The 26,046-nt window shown below is 45.1% G+C and overlaps 1 protein-coding gene across 8 annotated transcripts in view; it reads right to left on the reverse strand.

Annotated features, from left to right (window-relative positions):
- Positions 1-20,120, reverse strand: part of CLUAP1 (clusterin associated protein 1) — a 38,272-nt gene extending 18,152 nt beyond the window's left edge. For 3 of the 8 annotated variants that reach the window (XM_038540581.1, XM_038540580.1, XM_038540576.1), the window contains exons 1-7: positions 19,089-19,247; positions 16,277-16,388; positions 14,938-15,022; positions 13,262-13,441; positions 10,068-10,163; positions 7,520-7,603; positions 1,181-1,314 (exon numbers count right to left, since the gene is read on the reverse strand). In XM_038540581.1, the coding sequence (XP_038396509.1) occupies positions 1,181-1,314; positions 7,520-7,603; positions 10,068-10,163; positions 13,262-13,441; positions 14,938-15,022; positions 16,277-16,388; positions 19,089-19,110 (713 nt within the window). In that variant the 5' untranslated portion in view covers positions 19,111-19,247. Of the gene's footprint in view, positions 1-1,180; positions 1,315-7,519; positions 7,604-10,067; positions 10,164-13,261; positions 13,442-14,937; positions 15,023-16,276; positions 16,389-18,647; positions 18,804-19,088; positions 19,248-19,804 lie in introns of those variants that run through there. The other 5 variants (XM_038540574.1, XM_038540575.1, XM_038540578.1 and 2 more) reach the window with 5 other exon arrangements.
- Positions 20,121-26,046: the final 5,926 nt, after the last annotated feature.

Here is a 26,046-nt window from a genome sequence, read left to right on the forward strand (position 1 = left end):
CATGAATAAATAAATAAAATCTTTAAAAAATATATATATATATAAACAGATAAGCTAAATAATAATATATAACCTTAGGAGTAGAGAAAACATATGGACTCTTCTATTGAAAGGCCATGAAACTTAACAAGAATGAATTTATCCCTGAGAGGTAGAATTTTTTAATGAGATACATGCATAAGGTGGCCCAGATTCCAAAGATGAAATGGCTTGCCAGTGGCTAGTGCTCCCTGGATTATACGTATCTCCACAGATGCCAGGACAGTAGCCAGGGTGTCGCCCAGTCACCAGTACCTCCAAAAAGCAAGACATCCAGACAGATGCAGCAGCTACACAGATGGAGTGAAGAGAGAAAAATAAAGGGAGAATGAAAAGGAAGAGAAACAGTGCAGCAGAATGATAGAGCAAGAGAAAGAAGATGCAAAACGAGAGTGAGAGAGAGCGTGTGGGTGCACACACAGGCTCCAAGAAAATGTGAGGAACACACTTGAAAAGCTCTAATGAGGGCAGCCCTCGTGGTGCAGCAGTTTAGGGCCACCTGCAGCCCGGGGTGTGATCCTGCAGACCTGGGATCGAGTCCCACATCGGGCTCCCTGCATGGAGCCTGCTTCTCCCTCTGCCTGTGTCTCTGCCTCTCTCTCTCTGCGTCTCTCATGAATTAACAAATTAAAAAAAGAAAAAAAGAAAAACAAAAGCTCTAATGACCTGGAGGGTATTTTGCACCACTACTATCCATTCATATTACCTGGAAAAAGGTATTTTCAGGGAGGGAAAGTCAAAAGAAAGATTAATTACTGTCAAGAAATATAAAAGTCTAAAATCTATTCAAACTAAGCAACGAGCATATGCTTCTGTGTCTACCTCGTTTAGGGCAAGGCACAGATCTTAGGAGAGGAGCCTTATGTAACTTTCACCATCTGGATTCACTTACTCTGCCCTGCATTCCAAGAAGCTGTAAAGGACTAAAGGGAGGTTCGAGAATTAAGCAGTTTCGCAGGCACATTGAAAGCAGTAAAGATAATGAGTTTGGCAGAGCACTTGTTAGGATGCATGTGGCCCGCACACGAACCAGTCCAGATGATCTTATGCCCAAGGGGCCAAAGCCACTGACCACACGTCCTCACTCTACTTGAACTGCCAAAGACAACTCTCATCCCACTCTTCAGGTGTTCATATCTACCTGACGCTCTGCAGAGTCTGGAGCCGCTTCCGATTTCTTTCCAGTTCTAATTTCCTCTTCTCGATTTTGGCTTCTAAATTAGCTTCATCAGAGGCCACATTATTGAGCAGATCTTTAGTCTTCTGGACCTGCGCCTGCATTGAATAGGAAATGAATGGGCCAGTGAGGAACTCCAACCTGACTCCTGGAAGAGAGGATGTGCACAACTCCTCAGGCACAGTGACATCACACTACAGAAAAGCAAAAGTAAACATACAGAGCAAACCCTCCCCTAAGCTATCGCTCAGTTCACCAACCATTTCGGCAGGAGGCCACATAGGTCCACAAAAAAATGATCCTTTTTCCATGAAAAGAGGATGTTTGTCCCCAGGAAAACAAATGAAAACAGAAAGAACAGTGTCCTGAGCAGAGGGGAGCAAGGCCCAGACCTCCTATGCAGCTCCTATGCAGCTCACAGTGCTTACATACACTCTGGACTGTTAGCCTGCCTTTATTCACATTGTTCAGCCGCTCCCCTCCTCCCCCCTATTACAAATATCTGACTCATGGAATATATCCACCACCAAGTATAGCTTTATTTAGGAAGGGACAAAAAGAAACATTCAGTGGTCCCAGCCCTCACCCACTGTTTGCTGGGACTGAGAAAGTTCCTCCCACTGGCAAGTAAGCCTCAACTATAGACTAAAACAGAGAAACTACTGCACTGAAGTCAGTGAGAAAGTGGCTCCTTCAGTGGACCCAGCTTTTGGGAGGGAGCCTGGGCAGCAGGGCCAGAGAAAGAAGGGGAAGGAGAGAGGGAAGGAGAGACCACAGACAAAACCTGCAGACCTCCCTGCAGGGGACACAGTCAAGAGCAAGTTCATGTGACATGGAGTAGTCAGAATGAACGCACCGTCTTCACACTCATCTTGTCTGGAAAGCCGGCCAGGTCAGGCCTGTGGCTCAGAGTTGCGATCTGATCCGCTGCATTAGGAACAATGTCTGCACGCAGCCAGCTGACTATGCAACTGTCTTCCAAATTCTGACATTCCAACTCTGCCTTTAGTTCCTGATGCCCGACATGGGGCTCTCCCCTCCAGTACTCTGCACATGGGTTATGCCCCACAAAGGCTGAGGGTTTACCTGCAGGTCTCTGAGATGCTATGGGGTCCACAAGTCATCATCGAAGGAGCCCAGACACTCTAATTGGATATTTGGAAGCAACCACTTTTATTGTTTATTTATGGTTGAGTTTTTTCAAAGAAGTACACTAATCGTTTCTAAGATATTCTCAAGAAAATAATCATATCACTATCCATTTGCTGCAAGTGCTTTAAAAACTCCACAAGAAGGGCCAGCTCAGGTGGCTCAGCGGTTTAGCGCCACCTTCAGCCCAGAGCATGATCCTGGAGACCCGGGATCGAGTCCCACATCGGGCTCCCTGTATGGAGCCTGCTTCTTTCTCCCTCTGCCTGTGTCTCTCCCTCTCTCTCTCTCTATCTCTCATGAATAAATAAATAAAACCTTTCAAATAAAAATAAAAATAATAAAAACTCCACAAGAGATATAAATTCACTCTCACAACAGAAGACAAGGTGAGTTTCTGAACAACTCATGTAGACAGCAACTATTTCTCTGAATCAAAGTCAGATTAAACCTAGTGAATTTATCTGATTTCAAAAATAAAAGTAATTTTTTTAAAGGTATGCACTCCTCAAACATGAAATAACACTGGGGCCCCCAGTGGCTCAGTCAGTTAAGCATCCGTCCAACTCTTGGTTTTCGCTCAGGTCATGATCTCGGGAACGTGGGATCAAGCCCCATGTTGGGCTCTGCACTCAGCGGGGATTCTGCTTAAGATTCTTCCTCTCGGGATCCCTGGGTGGCGCAGCGATTTGGCGCCTGCCTTTGGCCCAGGGCACGATCCTGGAGACCCGGGATCGAATCCCATGTCGGGCTCCTGGTGCATGGAGCCTGCTTCTCCCTCTGCCTGTGTCTCTGCCTCTCTCTCTCTCTCTCTGACTATCATAAATAAATAAAAATTTAAAAAATTAAAAAAAAAAAAAAGATTCTTCCTCTCACTCTGCCTCTCCTCAACCATGCAGGTACATGCTCGCTCTCTCAAATAGATAAATAGATCTTTTTAGGGATGCCTGGGTGGCTCAGTGGTTGAACATCCGCCTTTGGCTCAGGGCATGACCCTGGGGTCCTGGGAACGAGTCCCATATCAGGCTCCCCACAGAGCCTGCTTCTCCCTCTGCCTATCTATGTCTCTGCCTCTGTGTTTCTCATGAATAAATAAATAAAATCTTAAAAAAAATAAATCTTTTTAAAAAAAGATGTTAAAAAAAATAACTATCAGTGTGATAAACACAATTTCCCCTAGCTTTCTGAAACAACTATATATCATAACCCCTTTTCAGTATCCATGCTGTTGTTTTAGTTTTGCTTTTAGAATTATCAAACATCATGGATATTTTGTAGCAACTAACATATACATTAAAAGGCCTTCACCAACTATGTTGTACACCTGAAACTAATGTTAACCTTGAGAGGATCCCTGGGTGGCTCAGTGGTTTAGCGTCTGCCTTCGAAAGAGGGCGTGATCCTGGAGTCCTGGAATCGAGTCCCGCATCAGGCTCCCTGCATGGAGCCTGCTTCTCTCTCTGCCCATGTCTCTGCCTCTCTCTCTCTCTGTGCCTCTCATGAATAGATAAATAAAATCTTAAAAAAAAAATGTTAACATTGCATGTCAACTATATTTCAATTTAAAAAAGGAAATAGGGCAGCCCAGGTGGCTCAGTGGTTTAGCGCCACCTTTGGCCTGGGGCGTGATCCTGGAGACCCCGGATGGAGTCCCATTTCGGGCTCCCTACATGGAGCCAGCCTGTTTCTCCCTCTGCCTGTGTCTCTGCCTCTCTCTCTCTCTCTCTCTCTGTCTCTCATTAATAAAAAAAATAAAATATTTTAAAAAAATAAAAAAGGAAATAATACATACATACATAAGGAGGTTCCCCCAAGAAATGAACAGTGCCCTCCTTTCACTATTCTAATGTATACTTAGTGCTAAAGGCACATTCATGCCATGTTAACCTGATCCAGCCAGAACACTGACAAGCACAAGAGTATTAGCAGTTTAAAAACTTACATTGAGAAACAATCACAAACTTACAAACAGCTAGAGTAGAATACAAAGCATTTTTTCCTGACCCAGGTCAGAGTGGGTTGCTGGCTTGAGGTCCCATCACCTCTCAATATTTGTATTTCCCATGAACAAGGACTTTCTCTTTCCTTCACAACCATGATATAATCACTGAAACATGAAATGAACGCAGGTGCACCACCACCCTGCAGTCCTCAGACTCTCTCAGATATCCCCACTTGTGCCGTGGCGTCCGTAACACCAGGCGGAGGTCACCCTGGAATTCGGTCATCACATTTCCTTGGCTTCTTGGCCCTTCCTGGACTTCCATGTCCTTCCACTGCTGGAGAAAAGGGCCAAGCAGCTTGGAAAATGTCCTTCAATCTGCCTTTGTCTGATAAGCTTCAGATTACGCACCTTTTAGCAGAAACAGCACAGCTATCACTGAGTCCTATAGGGTGTGCAGGATTTTTATTTGTCCCACTACCAGCGACCTACACTTTGATCACCTGATTAAGCAGGTGTCTGCCAGGATTCTCAAGTGGAGTCACTGTTTTCTCCTTTGTAATTACTAAGTACTCTTGAGATGAACTACTTTGAAACTATAAGAAATAAAGACTTTCTCTTCATCAGCTTTCAATATAGTCCTTTATTTTTTATATCAGTGAGAACTCATGGCCTCCCATTTCATTCAATGCTCTATGATCCATTACTATAATTTATTGATTTTGAAGCTTAAATTGTCCCTGGTTTGCTATCTATTTTGCAAAGGATTTTGATAGATCCCTTTCATTCTCTGGGCACGACGGGATCTTGTACTTTCCTGTTCCAGTCTCTGGACTCAGATGCTTCTCTCCAAGAGCCCTGGTTCCTTTTAGTGGAGAATGGCATTGAGAAGCCAAGATCTGATGGTAGGTTTGCTCAGAGCTAGGAAATGTATGAATGTGTATGTGGGCGTACTTGGGCATGTACATAAATATATGACATACACTCATGTGTACAAACATACATGCGTACCAAATGCATTTTTTTTTTTTTTTTTTTTACCAAATGCATTCCTAGAGCTAGCCAGTTACCTGTCTATCCAATGAAAACTATGCACTTAGCCAACACCTCCAATTTCAGGGTTCATTCTAAGTTTTTCATATCCGTAACTGTTTTCCAACCGTGAAAACCTTGACTTCCATTATCTTTAACATATTTACCTCTTGGATCTGTCTGCCTGCATATAACTGATGTCCCATCTCAGCTCATAAAAAAAAAAAAAAAGAATAAAAAAAAAAGAATAAAAAAATTTTAGAATTTACAACTCTCAGCAAATTCTTGTTTTATGCTACTCCTAGTTTACATAAGGCTCTCCTATGTCTATTTTTTTAAAGATTTATTTATTTATGATAGACACAGAGGGAGAGAGAGAGGCAGAGACACAGGCAGAGGGAGAAGCAGGCTCCACACCAGGAGCCAGATGCGGGACTCGATCCCAGGTCTCCAGGATCATGCCCCGGACCAAAGGCAGGCGCCGCTGAGGCACCCAGGGATCCCCTCTCCTATGTCTATTGAATAAAACGAATCCCCCCCCAAAATAAATTAATTAAATTAAATTAAATTAAATTAAATATAAAATAAAATAAAATAAAATAAATCCCTAGTAATGACTGAATACCTACATGTGCTGGAGACTACAAATACCGTGCACTGTCATAATGAATATACGTAATGACCCTATGTGGCAGACAGTACCATTCTCCTCACTTTATGGATGAGCAAAGTGAGGCACAGGGTGGTTAAGTAACTTACTTAAGATCAGACAGTGGGATTCAAACCCAAGTAGTCTGAGTCTAGAGTCTCCCTCACTACTGCCCTCCAAATGAATGTATCAGGTAAGATGAGCAAATACTTGACTGTAGGTAAGCAGTAAAGGATGGCGGTCATTCTATTCTTTATAGCGCTAGTTAGAAACCCTGTGCCCAGAGGCACCAGGGGGGTGCAGCTGGTTACAGTGTCTGACTCTTGGTTTTGGCTCAAGTCGTGGTCTCAGGATTGTGAGATCGAGCCCTGTGTCAGGCTCCACAATCAGCAGGAAGTTTGCTTGAGATTCTCTCTCCTTCTCCTTCTGTCCCTCACTCAGCTAGCTCATGTGTTCACTCTCTTTCTGAAATAAATAAATCTTTTTTTTAAGTCTTTTTTTTTAAGAGTTTATTTATTTATTCATGAGAGACACACAGAGAGAGAGGCAGAGACACAAGGCAGAGGGAGAAGCAGGCTCCATGCAGGGAGCCCGACGTGGGACTCGATCCCAGGTCTCCAGGATCTGGCCCTGGGCTGAAGGCAGCGCTAAACCGCTGAGCCACCCCGGCTGCCCTGAAATAAATAAATATTTTTTTTTTCTTTTTTTTTTTTTAAGATTTTATTTATTTATGATAGTCACAGAGAGAGAGAGAGAGAGGCAGAGACACAGGCAGAGGGAGAAGCAGGCTCCATGCACCGGGAGCCTGACGTGGGATTCGATCCCGCGTCTCCAGGATCGCGCCCTGGGCCAAAGGCAGGCGCCAAACCGCTGCGCCACCCAGGGATCCCTGAAATAAATAAATATTTAAAAAAAGAGAGAGAGATGGGACACCTGGGTGGCTTGGTGGGTCTAGTGTCTACCTTCAACTCAGGTCACGATCTCAGGGTCCTGGAATTGAGCCCGCATCAGGTTCCTTGCTCAGTGAGGGTCTGCTTCTCCCTCTTCTGTCCCTCCATCCCCCAACTCATGCTGACTTCCTCTCTGAAATACATAACATTTTTTAAAATAAAAATTAAGGAGAGAGAGAAAAAATCTCCATGCCCAGGTGTGAGCAACATTTAAAAAAAAAAAAAAAAAGGTAAACCTGAAAATGACTTAAATGCCCAATAGTAAGGAAGTAGTTAAATAAAGTAATGAAAGTCCATACAATAGAGCATTACTTATGAAAATTATTGAAGAATTTAAGGGAATTGTTATTAAAACTGACAAACTTGGGGGGAGAAGTTGTTCATATTTATAACAACGGGAAAAAAATAGAAGTAAGTAACCTACGTATCCTAGACTGTCCTCTGCATTTTCCATTTCCCCACAATCATACCCCTTTCTCTGTCACTAGGCCTAGGGTTATTCTGTCTTAAGAAGTCAGGGAATAAATCAGTATTTTCAAGTCCTAGGCACAAAAACATTACAGAAAAGCAAATAATCTTACCAAAATATCTTTTATTGCAATTCTCATCACTTTTTCAGTCTCATTTATTTCCAGAGGTCTGGCAATTGCTTCTGTTCTCAGTTCCTATGAGAAACAATGAAATGAAATTACAAGTATTTTCAGAAAATGAATTCTCAAAACTATTCCCCAGATCTGGATATGGCTTATAGATTAGTTTTCCAAAGTTCTATTACAGGGTACATCTCTGATGTAAAATTTTCTTCCAGCACCTCTTCCAAACGTCTTTTTTTTAAAAAGTCGTATCTACTTCCAATGTGAGGCCTGAACTCACAACCCTGAGATCAAGAGTCGTATGCTCCACCAACTGAGCCAGCCAGGTGGCTCCACATCTTTCTAATCCTACTGCCAACCTATCCTCCCTCTAATGCCCTGGGCCGTCCCCAACTACAGCCCCCACATCGCCAAGACACCACAGGCAAAACTGAGCTTACCTCCATCATCTTTTCTCCCAAATTTACTCCTTTCCCTACATTTGTTCAGGTGAATCCAAAACCAAGTGTTGCTCAACTTGCTGTATGAATCCTCTGCCAGCTTCTATGATCTTTCCTATGATTGATTCCCTCTAAGTTGCTTGTTGTTGATAACTGATACCAACCATAATGAGAGGAGTCACCATGGCCCTGCCCCTGGCATTAACCATGAACCAATCAAGGGAGGCATCCGTGCCTATCACAGTGCTAGGAACTTCTGACACATGGGATTTCAACGCCAATGCAGTTATAAGGTTCCTGCAGCAAACTCAGCCTTGGCTTCCTTTATTCCATGGTACTCCTCATATCCCCAACTGATGGAAACTATGGAGGGCAGGGATTATGACCTACTCAAGGACACAAGGCACAGTGCCTTGCCTGTGGTGGGTGCTAGTCCTCAAGGAATGTTTGTTGAGTGTATGAAAAACAAATACTGGGTAGGGGATCTTCCTCAGATTACAGCTATATACAGAATGTGAGAAGTACCATATTCTTGGCTCCCATGGCAATTGTTCAGCCACTGATTATTTCAATTCATTATAGGATGGTGCTAAGAATCCCTAGTAGGAATCCTAATTGAAGTCATACAATGAAGCCACAGCTCTGTGGCAATTATCAAGTGATGAGCTCTTGTCTCTAGGTATGTTAGAAATGCATGCAGATACACACCCACATGCACTATAAAGAGAAAACATAGAAGGCCTGGAGCTGTCTTGTTAGTTATCTAAATTAGCTATTAGATAAGAGTGGCAGTTTTATTCTGTCAACTGCCCTTCACCAGGTGGCAACTGCTAGGTTAATATATCAAGAGCAGGATAGTGAGCTGGCACCCAAGTCCCCTGCTTCCAGGGACAGAAATGAAAAGCGAGAGGAAAAATACCATTACACTACAGCAGTGATTCCAGAACACAGGCCAGGCAGTGAGAGAGGTCATGGCTGACTTACCGACTGGAACAAAATTAATTAAATGCACTTAATTTAAAAACATTAGAGGTGAGCATGCATGCTTCAAATGCCATAAATCCTTACAGATAAAAATTAAACAAAACTCCATTTCTTCTTAAACCAGTAGGTCCCAAACTTTTACTGCACAATGGAATCACTTGGAGTTCTTTAAAAGCTGGATGTCTGGGCGGCCCCTGAGTGGGGTGCCTGGAGGGCACAGTTGGTTAAGTGATCAACTCTTGGTTTTGGCTCAGGTTGTGATTTCAGGGTTTTGAGATAGAGCCTCAAGTTGGGCTCCACACTCAGTGCAGTGTCTGCTTGACATTCTCTCTTCCTCTCCGTCTGTCCCTCCCACTGGCACCTCTCCCCCACCCCGCCCCCACAAATACATAAATCTTAAAAAGGTGGGGGGGCTGGATGGCTGGCTCTCACCCCCAGACATTCTAATTCACTGGTATGGAGGACAACTTGGACATTTAAAAGGACTATAGGAGCCACACTCTTATTAAACAGCTCTGTAAACGTAGTGGATGAAGCATTATCCTTGGTTGGCATTGTCTAGAACAAGGAGTGCAAATAAATTTTAATGGTAACATCAACTTCAGCTGAGGGGTAGTAACTGGCTAGGTCACAGGCTGCCCAAATCTGCTGCACATTAGATTAGCTAAGACTTAACAAGCCCCAGTGTCCATGTCTACTCCAAGCCAATGACACTGGCACGGAAGCCAAGTATCAGTAGTTTTTATAGGTCCCCACGGGACTCCTCTTGGGAGCAAGGTCTGGGAACCATGGGCTCAGAAGAGCACTTTGTAGACACAAATGCTGAGTTCCCAAGGAAAAACACCATGACCAGCAAAGTCTGCCATGGGCACAAGGAGGCAAGTGCCAGAAGCATGCCACATAACTGCCATTCCTGAACTAAAAGTCAAAGCTATTAAGAACAGAGCAGCAGCCACTAGAATCAGGATTAGCAGTTCATACTATGACCTCCCTGCACATTCCTCATTTAATCAGGTTCAGTGTGATGAAACGAGGACAGGGAAATCACAGAATCGGCAAGAAAACCTTGAAAAATGCTCAGCTAAGTATTTAAGTATCTGAACTCAGCTCACCCTCAACTCTACTTCCTTGCCCAGCAGGTCATACAGAGATGCTCCTTTGGAGGTGATTTCAGAAGCAAGCTGCCTGGCTGCTTTCAAATCGGCAATCTGGAGGGAAAATATCAAAAACAGAAACCTCAGTGACAGGTTTTTAACAGACATTCAGAAACAACCAGTTTGTTAATAACAATTCCTGCCACCAGTCAGGATACCTGACTGCTAAACACGTTTTCCACAAGACACATATTTCCATCCTGTGCATGAGCTGTTCCCCAGAGGGGAACCTCAGAGACACGTTTCCTGCTGCAGAATCCTGCTGTCCTGTGCTCAACCCTGCTGCTTCCAGCTCTCTGCCTCCTCACAGCAGGGTGCAGGGCTGCCGAGGGTCCCAAGGTCCCGTGAGTTAACATGTGCATAGCAGTAGCTGGCTCCTACAAGGGTGGAGCTACTGCTGGGAAGATGCCAGCCTCTAGCCCCAAGCACAAGCTTCTTTCTTAGGGTTCACAGGTCCCCCCAACACTTCCTTGTTCATGCTAACTTTTCCAGAGAACCCAAACATTTCCTTACTCTGCTCACTCTTCCTCGCTCCCCAATGAAGTCCCACCTCACTTTTATTCCCAAGCCACGGACAGCAAGTCTCCCTCTGCGTTCATAGCCACTGACTTTCTTCCCCTTTCCTTAGTCCCCCAGGGTTCTGCTTCCTCCAGCTACCCCACACACACAACCTCATTGCAGCGAATGTCCCATTCCCTTTGTCTCATCATCTCCCCAGCTTCCCACTTCCCAGCCCTGGAGGCCATCAGAATTCAGTCCCTGAACTCTTCTCTACCCCCTCTCCATCCTAAGCTCAGGCGGCAACACCTCCTATGACCGGAGGCTGGACGCCCCCATACTCAATGTGCTCCCATCCAAACTCCCCACCTTTCCCACCAGGCCTGCTCCTTCCACAATCCCCTCCATTTCAGTAAATGCAACTTCACCACTGCAGGTACTCAGACCAAATACTTCAGAGCTCTGATGGCTAAACTGTGTGGCCAATTTTCAATGTTAAATTATTTAAATTTAAATAAAATTTGGAACCTGGTCATTCGGTTGTGCTAGCTACACAGGATTAGTGGCTGCTACAGTATGGCATAGATACAGAACATTTATCATCACAGAAACTTCCAGTAGACAGTGTGGCTGTAGGATCTTCTCTGCATGGTCGGTTTTCTCTCAACTCACATCCAAACCCACAAGATCCACATTTAAATTAGGTTCTAACTTCTGGCCCCTTCTTTCCACTGAGCAGTCTGGCTCCTAGTTACAAACCTAAATGTGGGGCAGCCCGGGTGACTCAGGAGTTTAGCATCGCCTTCAGCCCAGGGCGTGATCCTGGAGTCCTGGGATCGAGTCCCATGTCAGGCTCCCTGCATGGAGCCTGCTTCTCCCTTTGCCTGTGTCTCTGCCTCTCCTTCTCTATGTGTCTCTCATGAATAAGTAAATAAAATCTTAAAAAAAAAAAAAAAAAACACTTAAGTATGATTTCTCCGGCCTGACCACAGGTGATCACAAAGGCTTCCCCTGGCAGGCCTCATGCAGTCAGCGAGGACTTGTGCCCAGGCTCACACCAGCCAAGGCCCAGCAAGGCAGTGCAGGCTCTGAAAGGAGTGGCAGTCAAGGATTCAGGCCCTCTGACCCCCACCTTCCATCTGCACCCCTAGCCTGGGAGCCTTCACTCCCAGGTCTTCAGGGTGGGTTGAGGTTCTCTTCAGCACCTCTGCCTCTGCCTCCTTGTGGGAGAGCTGGGGAGAAAACCTGAGGCCACTCTTCCCACTGACTCAAGACACACCACTCTTCCTAGTCCTCCCCGCCCGCCGGAGCCTTCTGTTGAGAGCTCCCTCAGGAGACAACCCCTTGAAGGGTGTGTCTTCTCCTGGGAAAAAACAACAGCCTGGCAGAAGAGAGGGGTGATGCTTCCTCTGCTTTTAGCCCCTGGCCCAAACCATCACAGTAGGGGGTTAAAGACTTAACTTTCATTTTTGGCTTGCTGCTTTCACCAAGTCCTCCAACACCTGACAGCTCAGCTCTCTCCCATCTCAGCTGAGCTCCTGACATCACTGCCCTGTTCAAGGTCACGGTCATCTCTTGCTCTCTAACAGGTCTGCTTCGACCCTCACCTCCTTCAGTCTGATCTCAACCCAGCACTATTACTCAGCTATTAGAAATGACAAATACCCACCATTTGCTTCAGCGTGGATGGAACTGGAGGGTATTATGCTGAGTGAAGTAAATCAGTCGGTGAAGGACAAACATTATATGTTCTCATTCATTTGGGGAATATAAATAATAGTGAAAGGGAATATAAGGGAAGGGAGAAGAAATGTGTGGGAAATATCAGAAAGGGAGACAGAACATAAAGACTGCTAACTCTGGGAAATGAACTAGGGGTGGTGGAAGGGGAGAAGGGCGGGGGGTGGGAGTGAATGGGTGACGGGCACTGGGGGTTATTCTGTATGTTAGTAAATTGAACACCAACAAAAAATAAATTAAAAAAAAAAAAAGAAAAAAAAAAAAACCCAGCACCCAAAGTGATCCTTTGAATCATGTACTTCTCTGCTCTAAGCGCAGTGATTTCCCAGCTCAGAGTCAAAAGTATTTACCGTGGCTGTGCAGGCACCACGCAGGGGTCTGTCACCACCCCGTTCCCAGCTCCCAGTCTCTCCCTGAATGGCCCCGTGTCCTCAAACGCACAAAGCATACTTTCATCAGAGGCTACCTTTCCTCCTCTGCTGCATGGCTTGCTCCTCCCTCCTTCAGAGCTCTGAAGACTCACCAGTCCCATCTCCCTACTGAGCATACCCGCCTCGCCTACCCCAGGCCCTGCCCTGCTTTGACTTCCCCACACACTGATCACCTCTGACCTGCCGTTCCTTCTGCTTTGTGGCTTAGTCTGACTCCCCCCTGGAGCCACAGGAACAGGATTTCTGTCCTTGTTGTTCACGCCTGTATCCCCAGCATCTCAACTGGGCCTGGCATACAGTGGGCTTTCGATACGCAGCTGGATTCATTTCTTGTGCCTTCTCTTTGTAACCAAATGCTGTGAGCACAGAACTGACAAACTGCTCTCAGTCAAGGACTATGGAAAGTACCTGACATGTTCCCCTTCAGAGTTTAAGAAGTACACATTCTGTCCTGTGTCACTGAGAGCCTCTCATTGTCCTTACCTTTGAGCCAAGATCAAACTTGAATTTGCTGATGTCCTCCTCTCCTATCTGAGAACCCTCCATCCCTTTGGTCTTCATAGCATTATAAAGGACAGAGGTGATCTTCAAAAGTTCTTTCACTGCATATCCATCTGCCTGATAAAGCTTCTTGGTATTGAGTTTTATATGTGCCTTGGTGGCCTAGTTTTACACACACAAAAAAAAAAAAGTTTAAGGCCCTTTCATACATAAAATCTAAATTGAATCCCATGTAGGTAATTTGAAAACCTCTCTTTAATAACCTGATTGTGCTGAGTTAAACTTCCAAGGGACTCAAGCGCTGCAAGTGGGTGTGTAAACTGATACAATCTTGATAGAGAGCAATTTGGTAAATAACAATAAAATTACAGATGCACGCATCTTTGACCCAGCAATTCCAATCTTAAGAACTTATCCTAAGGATACAGCCACAAGCAAAATGATACGTATTGGTTATCACTATAGCACAGTTTCAAAAAGCAAAAGTTAACAAACAATCTAAATGCTGATCTATGTATAAATTATATAAATCATGGTATATCCTTGAAAGCAATGCTATCCAGGTATAAGAGAATGAGGAAACTAGATATGGATTTGGAAAGTTCTCCAAAACGTACCATTAAGTGAAGAAAGCAAGATTCTAAGCAGTGGTGTACCATATGCTACCATTCATGTAAAAAGAAGGGAAAAGAATGTATACTGTGTTTGCTTATATACCCATAAAGAATCACTGGAGGATGGAACTGGGGATGAACTGGGTCAATGGCAGACATGACAAAAAGTAATTTTATTCTATATTGTTTCACAATTAAGAAAAAAATCTCAGGGACACCTGGGTGGCTCAGTCAGTGAGGCATCTACCTTCAGCTCAGGTCATGATCCCAGGGTCCTGAAACTGAGCCCTCAGTCAGGCTCCCTGCTCAGCAAGGAGTCTGCTTCTCCCTCTCTTTCTCCCTCTACCTTTCCTCCTGCTCATGCGTGCTCTCTCTTAAATAAAATCTTAAAAAAAAATTTTTTTTTAACTATGATGCACTTTACCTATTCAAAACTAACTAAATAGGGGCAGCTCAGGTAGCTCAGCAGTTTAGTACCGCCTTTGGCCCAGGTCATGATCCTGGAGACCCGGGATGGAGTCCCACGTTGGGCTCCCTGCGTGGAGCCTGCTTGTGTCTCTGCCTCTGTGTGTGTGTGTCTCATGGATAAATAAATAAAAATCTTTAAAAAATAAAAAATAGGGGCAGCCCAGGTGGCTCAACAGCTTAGAGCCGCCTTCAGCCCAGGGACTGATCCTGGAGACCTGGGATCAAGTCCCACGTCAGGCTCCCTGCATGGAGCCTGCTTCTCCCTTTGCCTGTGTCTCTGTCTCTCTCTCTGTGTCTCTCATAAATAAATAAAATCTTTAAAAATAAAATAAAATAAAATAAATAAATAAAACATTTAAAAAAAACCCCACAAAACTAACTAAATAGAATTCTTAACAAATAATGAATCGAAACCAAAAAACCGAAAAGCCTGTACTGGCGAAATGCCTCCACAGGAACCTGGTGATCAGATGGGCTTAGAAAGGTGAAAGTAGCCGTAGCTGCTTTCTGTAGGAAAGAAAAACTTATCTGTAATGTACTTAATAGTCCAACTCCAACAAGTAACTGTCAACTAACCAGGAACTGGGCAATTGCCTTAATGAAGAAAACTCGGTCTTGTTCAGTCTCAACATCAGAAGGGATGTCGGTCTGAGGTTCGTACCTTTCATGGAGAGAAAGACAAGTTAATTAAGCACCAAGTCCACAAAAGACAAAGTGGGCAGCTGAGACGATCTGTAATAGCAGGCTCTCTGAGTGCCCGGTTAAGGGAGAAAGATTAAGAAAGACTTCAAAAGCATCATAAAATACCAAACACCAAGGGGAGTGAATACTCATATAAAAACAGACTTAAGTAACTTCAAAAATCAAATCTGGGGCTCAGCTTCCAAAATTAAATCTATCTCAGACCTCAAATTTTAATTAAAATAATTACAACTATTACTCTGGCTGACAGCCCTTGACCCAGGGCTAACTAGTTAGCTTGACAAACTGCAGTTACTGGAATTCTTCGAGTTACTGATGACCCACCAGCGGTCAGCAGACTGCTGCCCTGTGTCTCTGTACAGCCTGCATGCTAAGAGGGTTTTTACATCTCTAAAGGATTATGAGATGTAAAGAATAGGGTAGAAAGATTTTATGTAGCCTTAACACCTAAAATATTGGGATCCCTGGGTGGCGCAGCGGTTTGGCGCCTGCCTTTGGCCCAGGGCGCGATCCTGGAGACCCGGGATCGAATCCCACGTTGGGCTCCCGGTGCATGGAGCCTGCTTCTCCCTCTGCCTGTGTCTCTGCCTCTCTCTCTCTCACTGTGTGCCTATCATAAATAAATAAAAATTAAAAAAAAAAAAAACACCTAAAATATTTACGATCTCCTTAAAAAAGTTTGCCAACCCTGAATTAGATTTTTCACCCAAGGGGCACATGGGTGGCTCAATGGTTGAGTTGTCTCCCTTTGGCTCAGGTCGTGAGCCTGGAGTCCCAGGATCGAGTCCCACATCAGGTGTGGGGAGCCTGCTTCTCCCTCTACCTGTGTCTGCCTCTCTGTGTCTCTCGTGAATAAATAAAGCTTAAAATTTTTTTTTTCACACAAAATGAAATCTGAATCTAAATGATTTCTACTCCAATATACTCACTAGAGCATGTGGAGATCCCTGTCACCCCGAGGAAAGTGAAAACATGAAGAGGAGCGTGGACCAGTGCCCAGTGTCTGCTTCCTACTGAGAAATCTTTTACCACTGCCCAGTACATTCCCTTCTCCCACATCATTCTTTATATACAACTGATTTTTTAACAGGTTATAATTGAGTCTGTCAAACTCAAAATTTACTGAATCCTGTATTTTACAAACAGTACTCTAGGTGGGTACTGAATAAAATATAGTATTCACTCTTAGACCTTAATAAAGTACAATTCTAACCGTCTCACAAGCCAGAGAAGCACTTCAGACACAAGTCCAAAGTTCGGTGTGCGGAAGTTTTCCATAGAGATATGTCGAGGGTATCCCAAGGCTCTCATCATCTCTGTAAAATCTGTCCAAAGGTAAAATACAATTCGGTCAGTTCCCCATCAAAAAGCAGCCACTTATTTACTCAGATGCTTTCCTTGCTTCCCCTTTTTATTCCCAATGTACAAGTTCCCAATGTATAAGACAGTTTTAGGGACTATTTATCAAGTCTCTAAGAAGGGGGATCCCTGGGTGGCACAGTGGTTTAGCGCCTGCCTTTGGCCAGGGCGCGATCCTGGAGACCCGGGATCGAATCCCACGTCGGGCTCCCGGTGCATGGAGCCTGCTTCTCCCTCTGCCTGTCTCTGCCTCTCTCTCTTTCTCTGTGTGACTATCATAAAAAAAAAAGTCTCTAAGAAGGAAAGTAAAAAGGAGATGAAAGTTAAAATACATAATGTGCTTCTTGAAAAACATTTACATTTAATGGGAAGAAAAAGTGGAAGCTGTACATTATAATAGGGTTTAGAGGTTGGCTGTCAATAGAATTTCTCTGATATGTCATTTCTCTCTCGGATACCTTTCTCTTTACCCTCAAAATCAGAAATATCTGGTTTTATAAAATGTCATAGAGAAAAATTATGTTGGGGTGCCCGGGTGGCTCAGTCGGTTGAGTACTCGACTCTTGATTTTGGCTCAGGTCGTTATCTCAGGGTCACGAGATCAAGCCGTGAGGGCACCGCACTTAGCCGGGAGTCTGCTTCTCTCCCTCTCTGCCCAGCACCCCCTGCTCACATACGGGCACATTGGTGCATGGGCATGTTCTCTCTCAAATAAGTAAATCAATCTTAAAAAGAAAAATATGCAGGATCCCTGGGTGACTCAGTGGTTGAGTGTCTGCCTTCAGCCCAGGGTGTGATCCTGGAGTCCCGGGATCGAGTTCCACATCCGCTCCCTGCATGGAACCTGCTTCTCCCTCTGCCTGTGTCTCTGACTCTCTCTCTCTCTCTCTCTCTCTCTATGTCTCTCATGAATAAATAAATAAATCTTAAAAAAAAAAGAAAAATATGTTAAGTGTTAACAGTGGTTATGTTTAGGAGTGATGGTGGTAGGGCAAAATTCACCTTTCTGAATTATTCTGGAGTTGTCTTTTTATCTTTTTTTTTTTTTTTTAGTGAGCATATGGGACCTTAATAATAAAAGTTTTAAAGGTTAACTGCATTGTATTTAAAGAAATCTTAAAGAGACTGGTTGAACAATACAGTAATATTTAGATTTTTTTTTAATAAGCCAGAACAAGAAACAATAATACTAAGACTTGTAAACCGGAGGTTGCTGTCATTAAGCTTTAAGCAGAATGCAAAAATGAACACAACAAACATTTTCTGGATTTCCACAACATGCCAAGATCTATGTTCGGTGTGCTTCTGGCTCTGCGTAATGCCTGTCCTTGCTCTTCCTGAAGGTTCAAAATATCTCAACATCATTCACAAAGAGGCCACCTGGGTACTGGAGGTTAGGCTGGATCTCACCAGCCAATAGACCAGAAGGTACAAGAAAAGGCAGGTGCAACAGCACAAAGAGCTCTGTCACTGTTTGGGGGGAAATGTGAACAGAGTGATGGTCAACAAAGCAGCAGTCTTCCCACATTGCCTAAATACTTCTTCCCAGTAAGCAATAGTCAAGTGCTGTTAATTCTGCAAAATGGCAGCAATTTGACTATGCTTCTTATTATAAATTGCACAAATGTATGGCATTTATTTAAGGCCAAAACGTTCAGAAATCCCTTCTTTACACCCTTCTCCCGGCACAACTCCATTTGGTGTCCCCTAGCAGAACACTGGCCTCCGCCTGCGAGGGAGGAGAAACCTGTCTCTGTGACACACAGTCACCAAGAACCTTCAAATCCCAGAGGGCGTATAATTGACACCATGACGCTACTAGGTATGTCAATGAAATGTGATGCCTCTTCCCCTATATTCACATGGTAGAAAAAGAGCGATTCCTAACTGAAAGGAGTAATCATTAATGAAAGGTCCAGCAATTCGTCAGAAAAGATGTACCCAGATCACACCAAATTGGCGATCACCTGCTACACCTATGCAGGTGGAGCCAGCTGGCCTAATACCTTCTGATTCAGAAAATGATGGTGCATAAAAGGCAAGAGATGTGGGACGCCTGGATGACTACGTGGTCGAGCATCTGCCTTTGGCTCAGGTCTTGATCCCAGGGTCCTGGGATTGAATCCCACCTCTGGCTCCCCACGGGGAGCCTGCTTCTCTCTCTCATTAATAAGTAAAATATTAAAAAAAAAAAAAAAGCAGGGGTGCAAGGGATGTTGACTCACAGAGTCCCATTGCTCCATGCGAGCTTCCACCCAGTTCTAGCTGGGTGACCTAAAGCAAGCTACTTGACCTCTCTCTACCTCCAAGTAGTTCATGCAGGGATCACACAACCCAATTCACTGTGCAAGTGGGGACGAAAATGTGATATTCTAAACAGGCGCCCCCAAAGTAGCACTAATTCGCTTATCCTCATTCCACCCCTCCCCCCTCCCTGCAAAGGCACTGGGCTTCTCCTCGGCAGCCCCTTTAGGAAGCGTGCAGGCCGTGAAGTCAGAACCCCACTGCCAACTCCGGCGCCAGCTCCCCCCGCCGAGCTGCCTGCCCTCCCTGCCCGGAAAGCACACAGTGGTTCAGGGGGGTAAGTGAAACCACGCGCGGGGCGGCGGGGGATGGGAGGAGACTCGGCCGCGGCGCCGCAGGGGACACGAGCAGGGTAGCCTTACTGCGGAGGTCGCGGAAAGACATGGCGATCTGGACCCCTGCAGCTCGGCGTAAGGGCAAGCTCGCCCCTCCGCGCTCCCGGGTCTCTATGGCAACGCGCGGGGCCCTGGACGGCGCGCAGCCGGAGCCAAACAGGACGCGAAGCGAAGCTGTACGGCCGCCCCGCGTGCGCATGCGCAGGGACAACCGGCAGCGAGAGTCCAGGCAAACCCTAGGGATCCTGACCGCAGGGCAGGGCTGCGGGCCGCGGGGCGTTTGGGTCCCCTTCACACACTTTTCCAAACGCACGTCTGGCACTTGCGGACACACTCTGAGCACCAACTATGTATGTCCCTGACACCTGCTAGGCGGTCTACGTCTTGCTTGTCATTTCTTCCTCAATTCCCTAGAATGTGTGGAGGCCGAGAAAATTAAGGCCTTTCCACCTTAAGTTCAGCCTTAGCACAAGTACAGCCATCTCAGGCCCCTGTGAATAAGGGCTGAAATTTACCTTGCTTCAATTACAGGAAAAAACAGCTCACAGCTTAACGCCCTAGAAAGCCTCATATTAGAATGAGAACAGAGCTCAACGCCCATGGTAAAAAGTCCCATATCAGAATAAGAACTGAGCTCATTACCCTTGAAAGCCCTATATCAGAATGTGAACAGAACTTGAGAAATTCCTCCACCCCTTCTGGAGGTCCCCTATACCAGTCCATAAAACTAAGCTGGAACCCACCTCGGGGTCCAAGTCCCCGCTCTGCTATGTTGGGTATACTTGGGCCCAAGCTCGAGCTTGTAAATAAATCCTCGTGTGTTTGCATCGGTGTCGGCTCCTTGGTGGTTTCTCAGATACGTAATCTTGGGCACGACAGAATGTATGATACTGTAAGCAAAGCCAGGTCTCCTCCTGGGTCCTCTGCCCAGCACGTTTGTCTCCGGCCTGGGTAAACTTGGCTTCGCTGGCGACCGAAGCCCCTGAGAAGCGGCAAAGGCACGAAGAGGCGAGGCCCAGAGGCCCGGGACAGGAGGGGCGAAGACCCAAGTTGACCGCAAGGTGGCAACAGGCCATCCCGCCGCGACTGCGCATGCGCAGCTCGCTCGGAGCTTCACGACAGGCCGGAAATCAGACCAGTCCTCGTTTCCCCGGCGATTGTCTTGGCAACCGAGGTTCTTGGGGCGGGGCGTGGTCGAGCGCGCGTTGACGAGGGGCGTGGCTCTGGGGGCGTGGCTGCGGGGGGCGGAGCTGAGCGCCCCCGGATCCTGCTCAGCTGGGGGCTCCGCTGGGGCTCCCCTGGGACTCCCGTGGCCAAGGGTACCACAAGCGGGCTGGGGCCTCAAGGAGAGCCCCGAAATAGAGTCACACGCCCCTGGTGAGTGTGACGAGGTGGCAGCGCGCTTCAGCGGAGAAAGAATAGTCTTGCAACAAATAGTTTGGGAACAGTTGGAAATCCATATGCAAAGAAAGGAACCGACCCTTCCTAAATGTACGAGTTTAAAAATTGTAGCTTTTAAGAAGAAAGCTTCGGAGAAACGTTTTGTGACTATGTTAAGCAAGATTTCCTAAATACACCACAAGTATGATGCTTTAAAAATTTTTTTTTAAATTGGTATTCTGCAAAACGTAAAACTGCTCATAAAGACATTAAAAAAAAAAAAAAAGTGGGCAGCCCCGGTGGTTTGGCGTAATCCTGGAGACCTGGGATCGAGTCCCACGTCGGGCTGTCCGCATGGAGCCTACTTCAGATTATGCCTGTGTCTCTGCTTTTCTCTCTCTCTGTCTCTGATAAATAAATAAAATCTTAAAATAAAGAAAGAAACAGTAGGGATCAGGCAGACCCAGGTCCTGACATCAGGCTCCTGGCCAGGAGCCTGCTTCTCCCTCTGCCTCTCTCTGTGTCTCTCATAAACTGAATAAATAAAATCTTTAATAAAGAAAAACAAGAAAAGGTACCCCACCATCTACTCCTATCACAAGACACATGTGATAGGAAGACTTGTATCCAGAATAAATCATAAACTCTCAAAACCCATTAAAAAGTGGGCCAAAAAAATAAAAAGGTACTTCACGATAGAAGATATGTAGCAAGTAATAAGCAAATAAAAGATTATTTGTCATTAGGGAAATACATATTAAGTAAGGACGATGAGGTATCACTAGGCAGTCATTAGAATTGTTTTGTTTTTTTTTTTTGTTTTGTTTTGTTTTTAGAATTGTTAAAGCAACAAAAAAAAACAAAAACAAAAAACAAAAACGCCAGCAAAAACCCTAACAGTGCCAAGGGTTTGACAGGATGTAGAGCAATTTGAACTTTTGGTATGCCAAACAGTGCAGCCACTTTGGAAAACTGGTAACTTTTTAATAAAATTAAAGATACAGGGATGCCTGGGTGGCTCAGCCTTTGAGTGTCTGCCTTCATTCAGTTCAGGGCATGATCCCGGAAATCAGGATCGGGTCCCACATTGGGCTCCTTGCAGGGAGCCTGCTTCTCCCTCTGCCTGTGTCTCTGCCTCTGTGTGTGTCTGAGTGTGTGTGTCTCTCATGAATAAATCAATAAAATCTTTTTAAAAAATTATGAATGGATAAGCAAATTGCGGTACATCCATATAATGGATTACCCCTCAGGAGGAAAAAAAGAAACTGCTGATATGTAGGAGAACAACAGTCAAAGTTCAATGTGTTACACTAAGTGGAAGAAGCCAGACTCAAAAGGGTATGTACGATATGATTCTGTTGATGACAGTCTGGATAAGATGAAAATATAAAGACAGAAAACAAATCAGTAGGTGCCAGGAGGAGTTAGGTGCAAAAGAATTTTTGACTGTTCTGTATCTTGATCGTGGTGCTGACTACATGACAGTAGGTGTTTGCCAAAACGTATCAAACTAGGCACTAAAAAAAAGTCAGTTTTACCATATCTGAAACCATCTCAATAAGCAGGACTAAAAACAACAACAACAAAAAAGCCTTAAAAAAGCAAAACTACTGACACAAGGGTTTTGTTTTGTTTTTTTTATTAAGATTTTAGTTATTTATTTGAGAGAGAGAGCGCATGCACGCATGAGTGGGGGGAAGGGCAGATGGAGAAGCAGACACTCCGCTGAGCCAGGAGCTTGATGTGGGGTTCGATGCGGAGCTCTATCCCAGGGATTATGATCTGAGCTGAAGGCAGATGCTTAACCAATTGAGCCCCCCAGGCACCCCGACACAGGATTTATAAATGAGAGCCAAAAAAATAATAATAAGATTAAAGACAAAAGAATTTTTTAAAAAATTTTAAAAGCAAAACTATTGGGGATCCCTGGGTGGCTCAGCAGTTTGGCGCCTGCCTTTGGCCCAGGGCATGATCCTGGAGTCCCGGGATCGAGTCCCGCGTCGGGCTCCTGGCATGGAGCCTGCTTCTCCCTCTGCCTGTGTCTCTGCCTCTCTCTCTCTCTATGTCTATCGTGAATAAATAACTAAAATCTTAAAAAAAAAAAGGCAAAACTATCTAATGGCTTTCCACTGCAGTCCAAGTAAAACTCAAAACCCTTAGCTGTGTCTCCTCTGTTTCTCTTACTCCCTTCCCTTCATCTGCTCTGGCCTGCTTTCCCCGAAACACGCCTACCATCTTCATGCCTCAGGCCTTTGCATGCGCAGTTCCCATGGCCTGGAGTGCTCTTCCCAGCTTCTTCAGATCTTCGTGACAAGGCCTCTGGACGACCAACACCAAAGCGGGCGCTTTCCATGTCCTCCCTGTCACATTACCCTGCTTTACATTCCTCACAACGTGATCTGGGAACAGCTCGTTTGCTTGTCTTCTGTGTCTCTGGTCTGAACGTGTAGGCTCCATGAAAGCAGATGCCTATTTTGTCCTACTCTGGGCGCTCGCAGCTCTGGAACAGTATTCGGCACTCTCTAGGTCCTCAGAACACATCTGTTTAACACCTGGCAGACTGGCTGGCTGAATGAATGAGTGAGTCGCCTCACTTTGGTGAAAGGTCTTTGAGGGAAGGCCATACAGTCTGTACCCTGTCCTCCCAGCCTTCCCCCCATGCTCTGTGCTGGCTAGGATGCCCAGTTCGGGCTGTGGCCCAGGTGCTGGTTAGCTCCAGACTTGTGTGTTCACAACAGGCCATTGGAAAGCCCACCAGTTCTGCTCCAAGCTGGGCCAAAGTCTCAGCTCTGTCCCTACAGGGTAGCAGTCCGCTGACCCTGTGCTGTACTCAGCATCCGCTATAGTCGGCAGAGCACAAACAAAGCAATGAGAAGGAGCCAGAGCCTCCTCCCTTGGTTTTTAATTTATTTAAGTTCTTTAATTTATTTATGTAATCTCTACACCCAACGTGGTGCTGGAACTCATGACCCTGAGATCAAGAGCTGCATGCTCTTCCAACTGAGCCAGCTGGGCACCCCGGATCGTAATTATTTAACAGCTTTATTGACATACGAAAAAGGCACATATTTAAAGTGTGCAATTTAATATGTTTTGATAAGTATATACATGCAAGAAAGTGCAATCAAGACAGAAACAAATCTGTCACCCCTGTTTTTTTGTGCCCCACTCCTTTGTAATATCTCCCTCCTACCCTTCCTCCTACTCCAGGGGGACATTGCTCTTTCTCTCATTGTACATTTGCTTATTTTTAGAGTTTTATAAAAATGGAATCATGCAATATATGCTCTTTTTTGTCTGGCTTCTTTTACTCAGTATAATTATTTTGAGATTCATCTGTGTTGCAGCATGTATCAGTAATTCGTCAACTTTTTACTGTTGAGCAGTGTATCTATTATGTGGGCATACCACACTTTATTTGCTCACCACCTGTTAATAGACATTTCCCATCTGGGGGCTAGTACAAATAAAGCTGGGGTGAGTGTTCATGTAGAAATCTTATATAAACATGTTTTGTGTCAGAGTCATAAGGCGAGTGAATGTTTAACTTTTCTTTTCAATACACTTTTTTTAAGATTTTATTTATTTATTCATGAGAGACACAGAGAAAGAGACAGAGACACAGTCAGAGGCAGAAGCAGTTTCCCCCTGGGGAGCCTGATGCAGGACTCGATCCCAGGACCCCGGGATCATGCCTGAGCCAAAGGCAGACGCTCAATCACTGAGCCACCTGGGTGCCCCTTTTCAATGCTCTTACAATTTTAGATTTACAAAGTAGTTGCAAAGATACTACAGAGTTCCTGTATACTCCATCTATTCCTTATCACCCCCTCCTTTAACTCTGTTAACATCTTACATTCGTATGATACATTTGTCAGAGCCAATGAGCCAATCTATTTTTTTAAGATTTTATTTATTTATTCATGAGAGACACAGAGAGAGAGGCAGAGACACAGGCAGAGGGAGAAGCAGGCTCCATGCAGGGAGCCTGATGTGGGACTCGATCCCGGGTCTCCAGGATCATGCCCTGGGCCAAAGGCAGTGCCAAGCCGATGAGCCACCTGGGCTGCCCTGAGCCAATATTTTTTAAAAGCTTTTATTTATTTGAGAAAGAGAGCACATGAGCAGGAGGGAGGGGCAAAAGGAGAGAGAGCCCCGATGCAGGACTCGATCCCAGGACGCTGGGATCATGACCTGACCCGAAGGCAGCTTGTTAAGTGACTGAGCCACCCAGGCGCCCATTAATGAGCTAATATTGATACATTATTATTAACTAAAGTCCAGATTTACTGTTTACTTAACATCCTTTTTCTGTTCCATGATACTATTCGCGACACCATATTCCATTTATTTTTTTTAAAGATTTTATTTAGGGATCCCTGGGTGGCGCAGCAGTTTAGCGCCTGCCTTTGGCCCAGGGAGCGATCCTGGAGATCCGGGATCGAATCCCACGTCGGGCTCCCGGTGCATGGAGCCTGCTTCTCCCTCTGCCTATGTCTCTGCCTCTCTCTCTCTCTCTCTCTCTCTCTCTGTGACTATCATAAATAAATAAAAATTTAAAAAATAAAGATTTTATTTATTTATAACAGACAGAGAGAGAGAGAGAGAGGGGCAGAGACACAGGCAGAGGGAGAAGCAGGCTCCATGCAGGGAGCCCGATGTGGAACTCGATCCCGGGTCTCCAGGATCACACCCTGGGCAGAAGGTGGTGCTAAACTGCTGGACCACCGGGGCTGCCCCCATGTTCCATTTAATGTCTTGTCATGTCTCCTTAGATTCCTCTGGACTTGGGGGATCCCTGGGTGGCACAGCGGTTTGGCGCCTGCCTTTGGCCCAGGGCGCGATCCTGGAGACCCGGGATTGAATCCCACATCGGGCTCCCGGTGCATGGAGCCTGCTTCTCCCTCTGCCTGTGTCTCTGCCTCTCTCTCTCTCTCTCTCTCTCTCTGTGACTATCATAAATTAAAAAAAAAAAAAAAAGATTCCTCTGGACTGTGACAGTTTCTTAAGCTTTCCTTTTTTTTTTTTTTCCTTTTCTTTTTTATGACCTAGACAGTTTTCAGAGTAGTGCTGGTCAGTTACTTATTTTTATTGTGGTAAAATATACATAAAATTTACCCTTTTAAGTGTACAATTTAATAGCATTAAGTTCATTCACAATGTTCTTCACTCATCACTTCTATTTTGTTCCAAAACATTTCCTTCACCCCAAAGGGAAAGCTCAAATCAAGTAAGCAGTCACTCCCCATTTCTTCCTGCCCACTCCCTGATAATCACTAATCTGGCTGTTTCTATGGATTTACATATTTTTGACATTCCATATAAATGGAATAATAGAATATGGGACCTTTTACATCTGGCTTCTTTCACTGAGCTTCATATTTCTGAGATTCATCCATGTTGCATCATGTCTCAGTGACTTTTATGGCTGAATAATATTTCCTTGCATAGACATACCATAAACTGTTTATCCAATCATAATTTTTTTGAAGATTTTATTTATTTATTCATGAGAGACACAGAGAGAGGTAGACACATAGGCAAAGAAGCAGGCTCCCCAAGGGGAGCCCAATGCGGAACTCAATCCCAGGACCCCAGGATCACA

This window comes from Canis lupus, chromosome 6, assembly GCF_011100685.1.
Source record: "Canis lupus familiaris isolate Mischka breed German Shepherd chromosome 6, alternate assembly UU_Cfam_GSD_1.0, whole genome shotgun sequence".
Taxonomy (NCBI): Eukaryota; Metazoa; Chordata; class Mammalia; order Carnivora; family Canidae; genus Canis; species Canis lupus.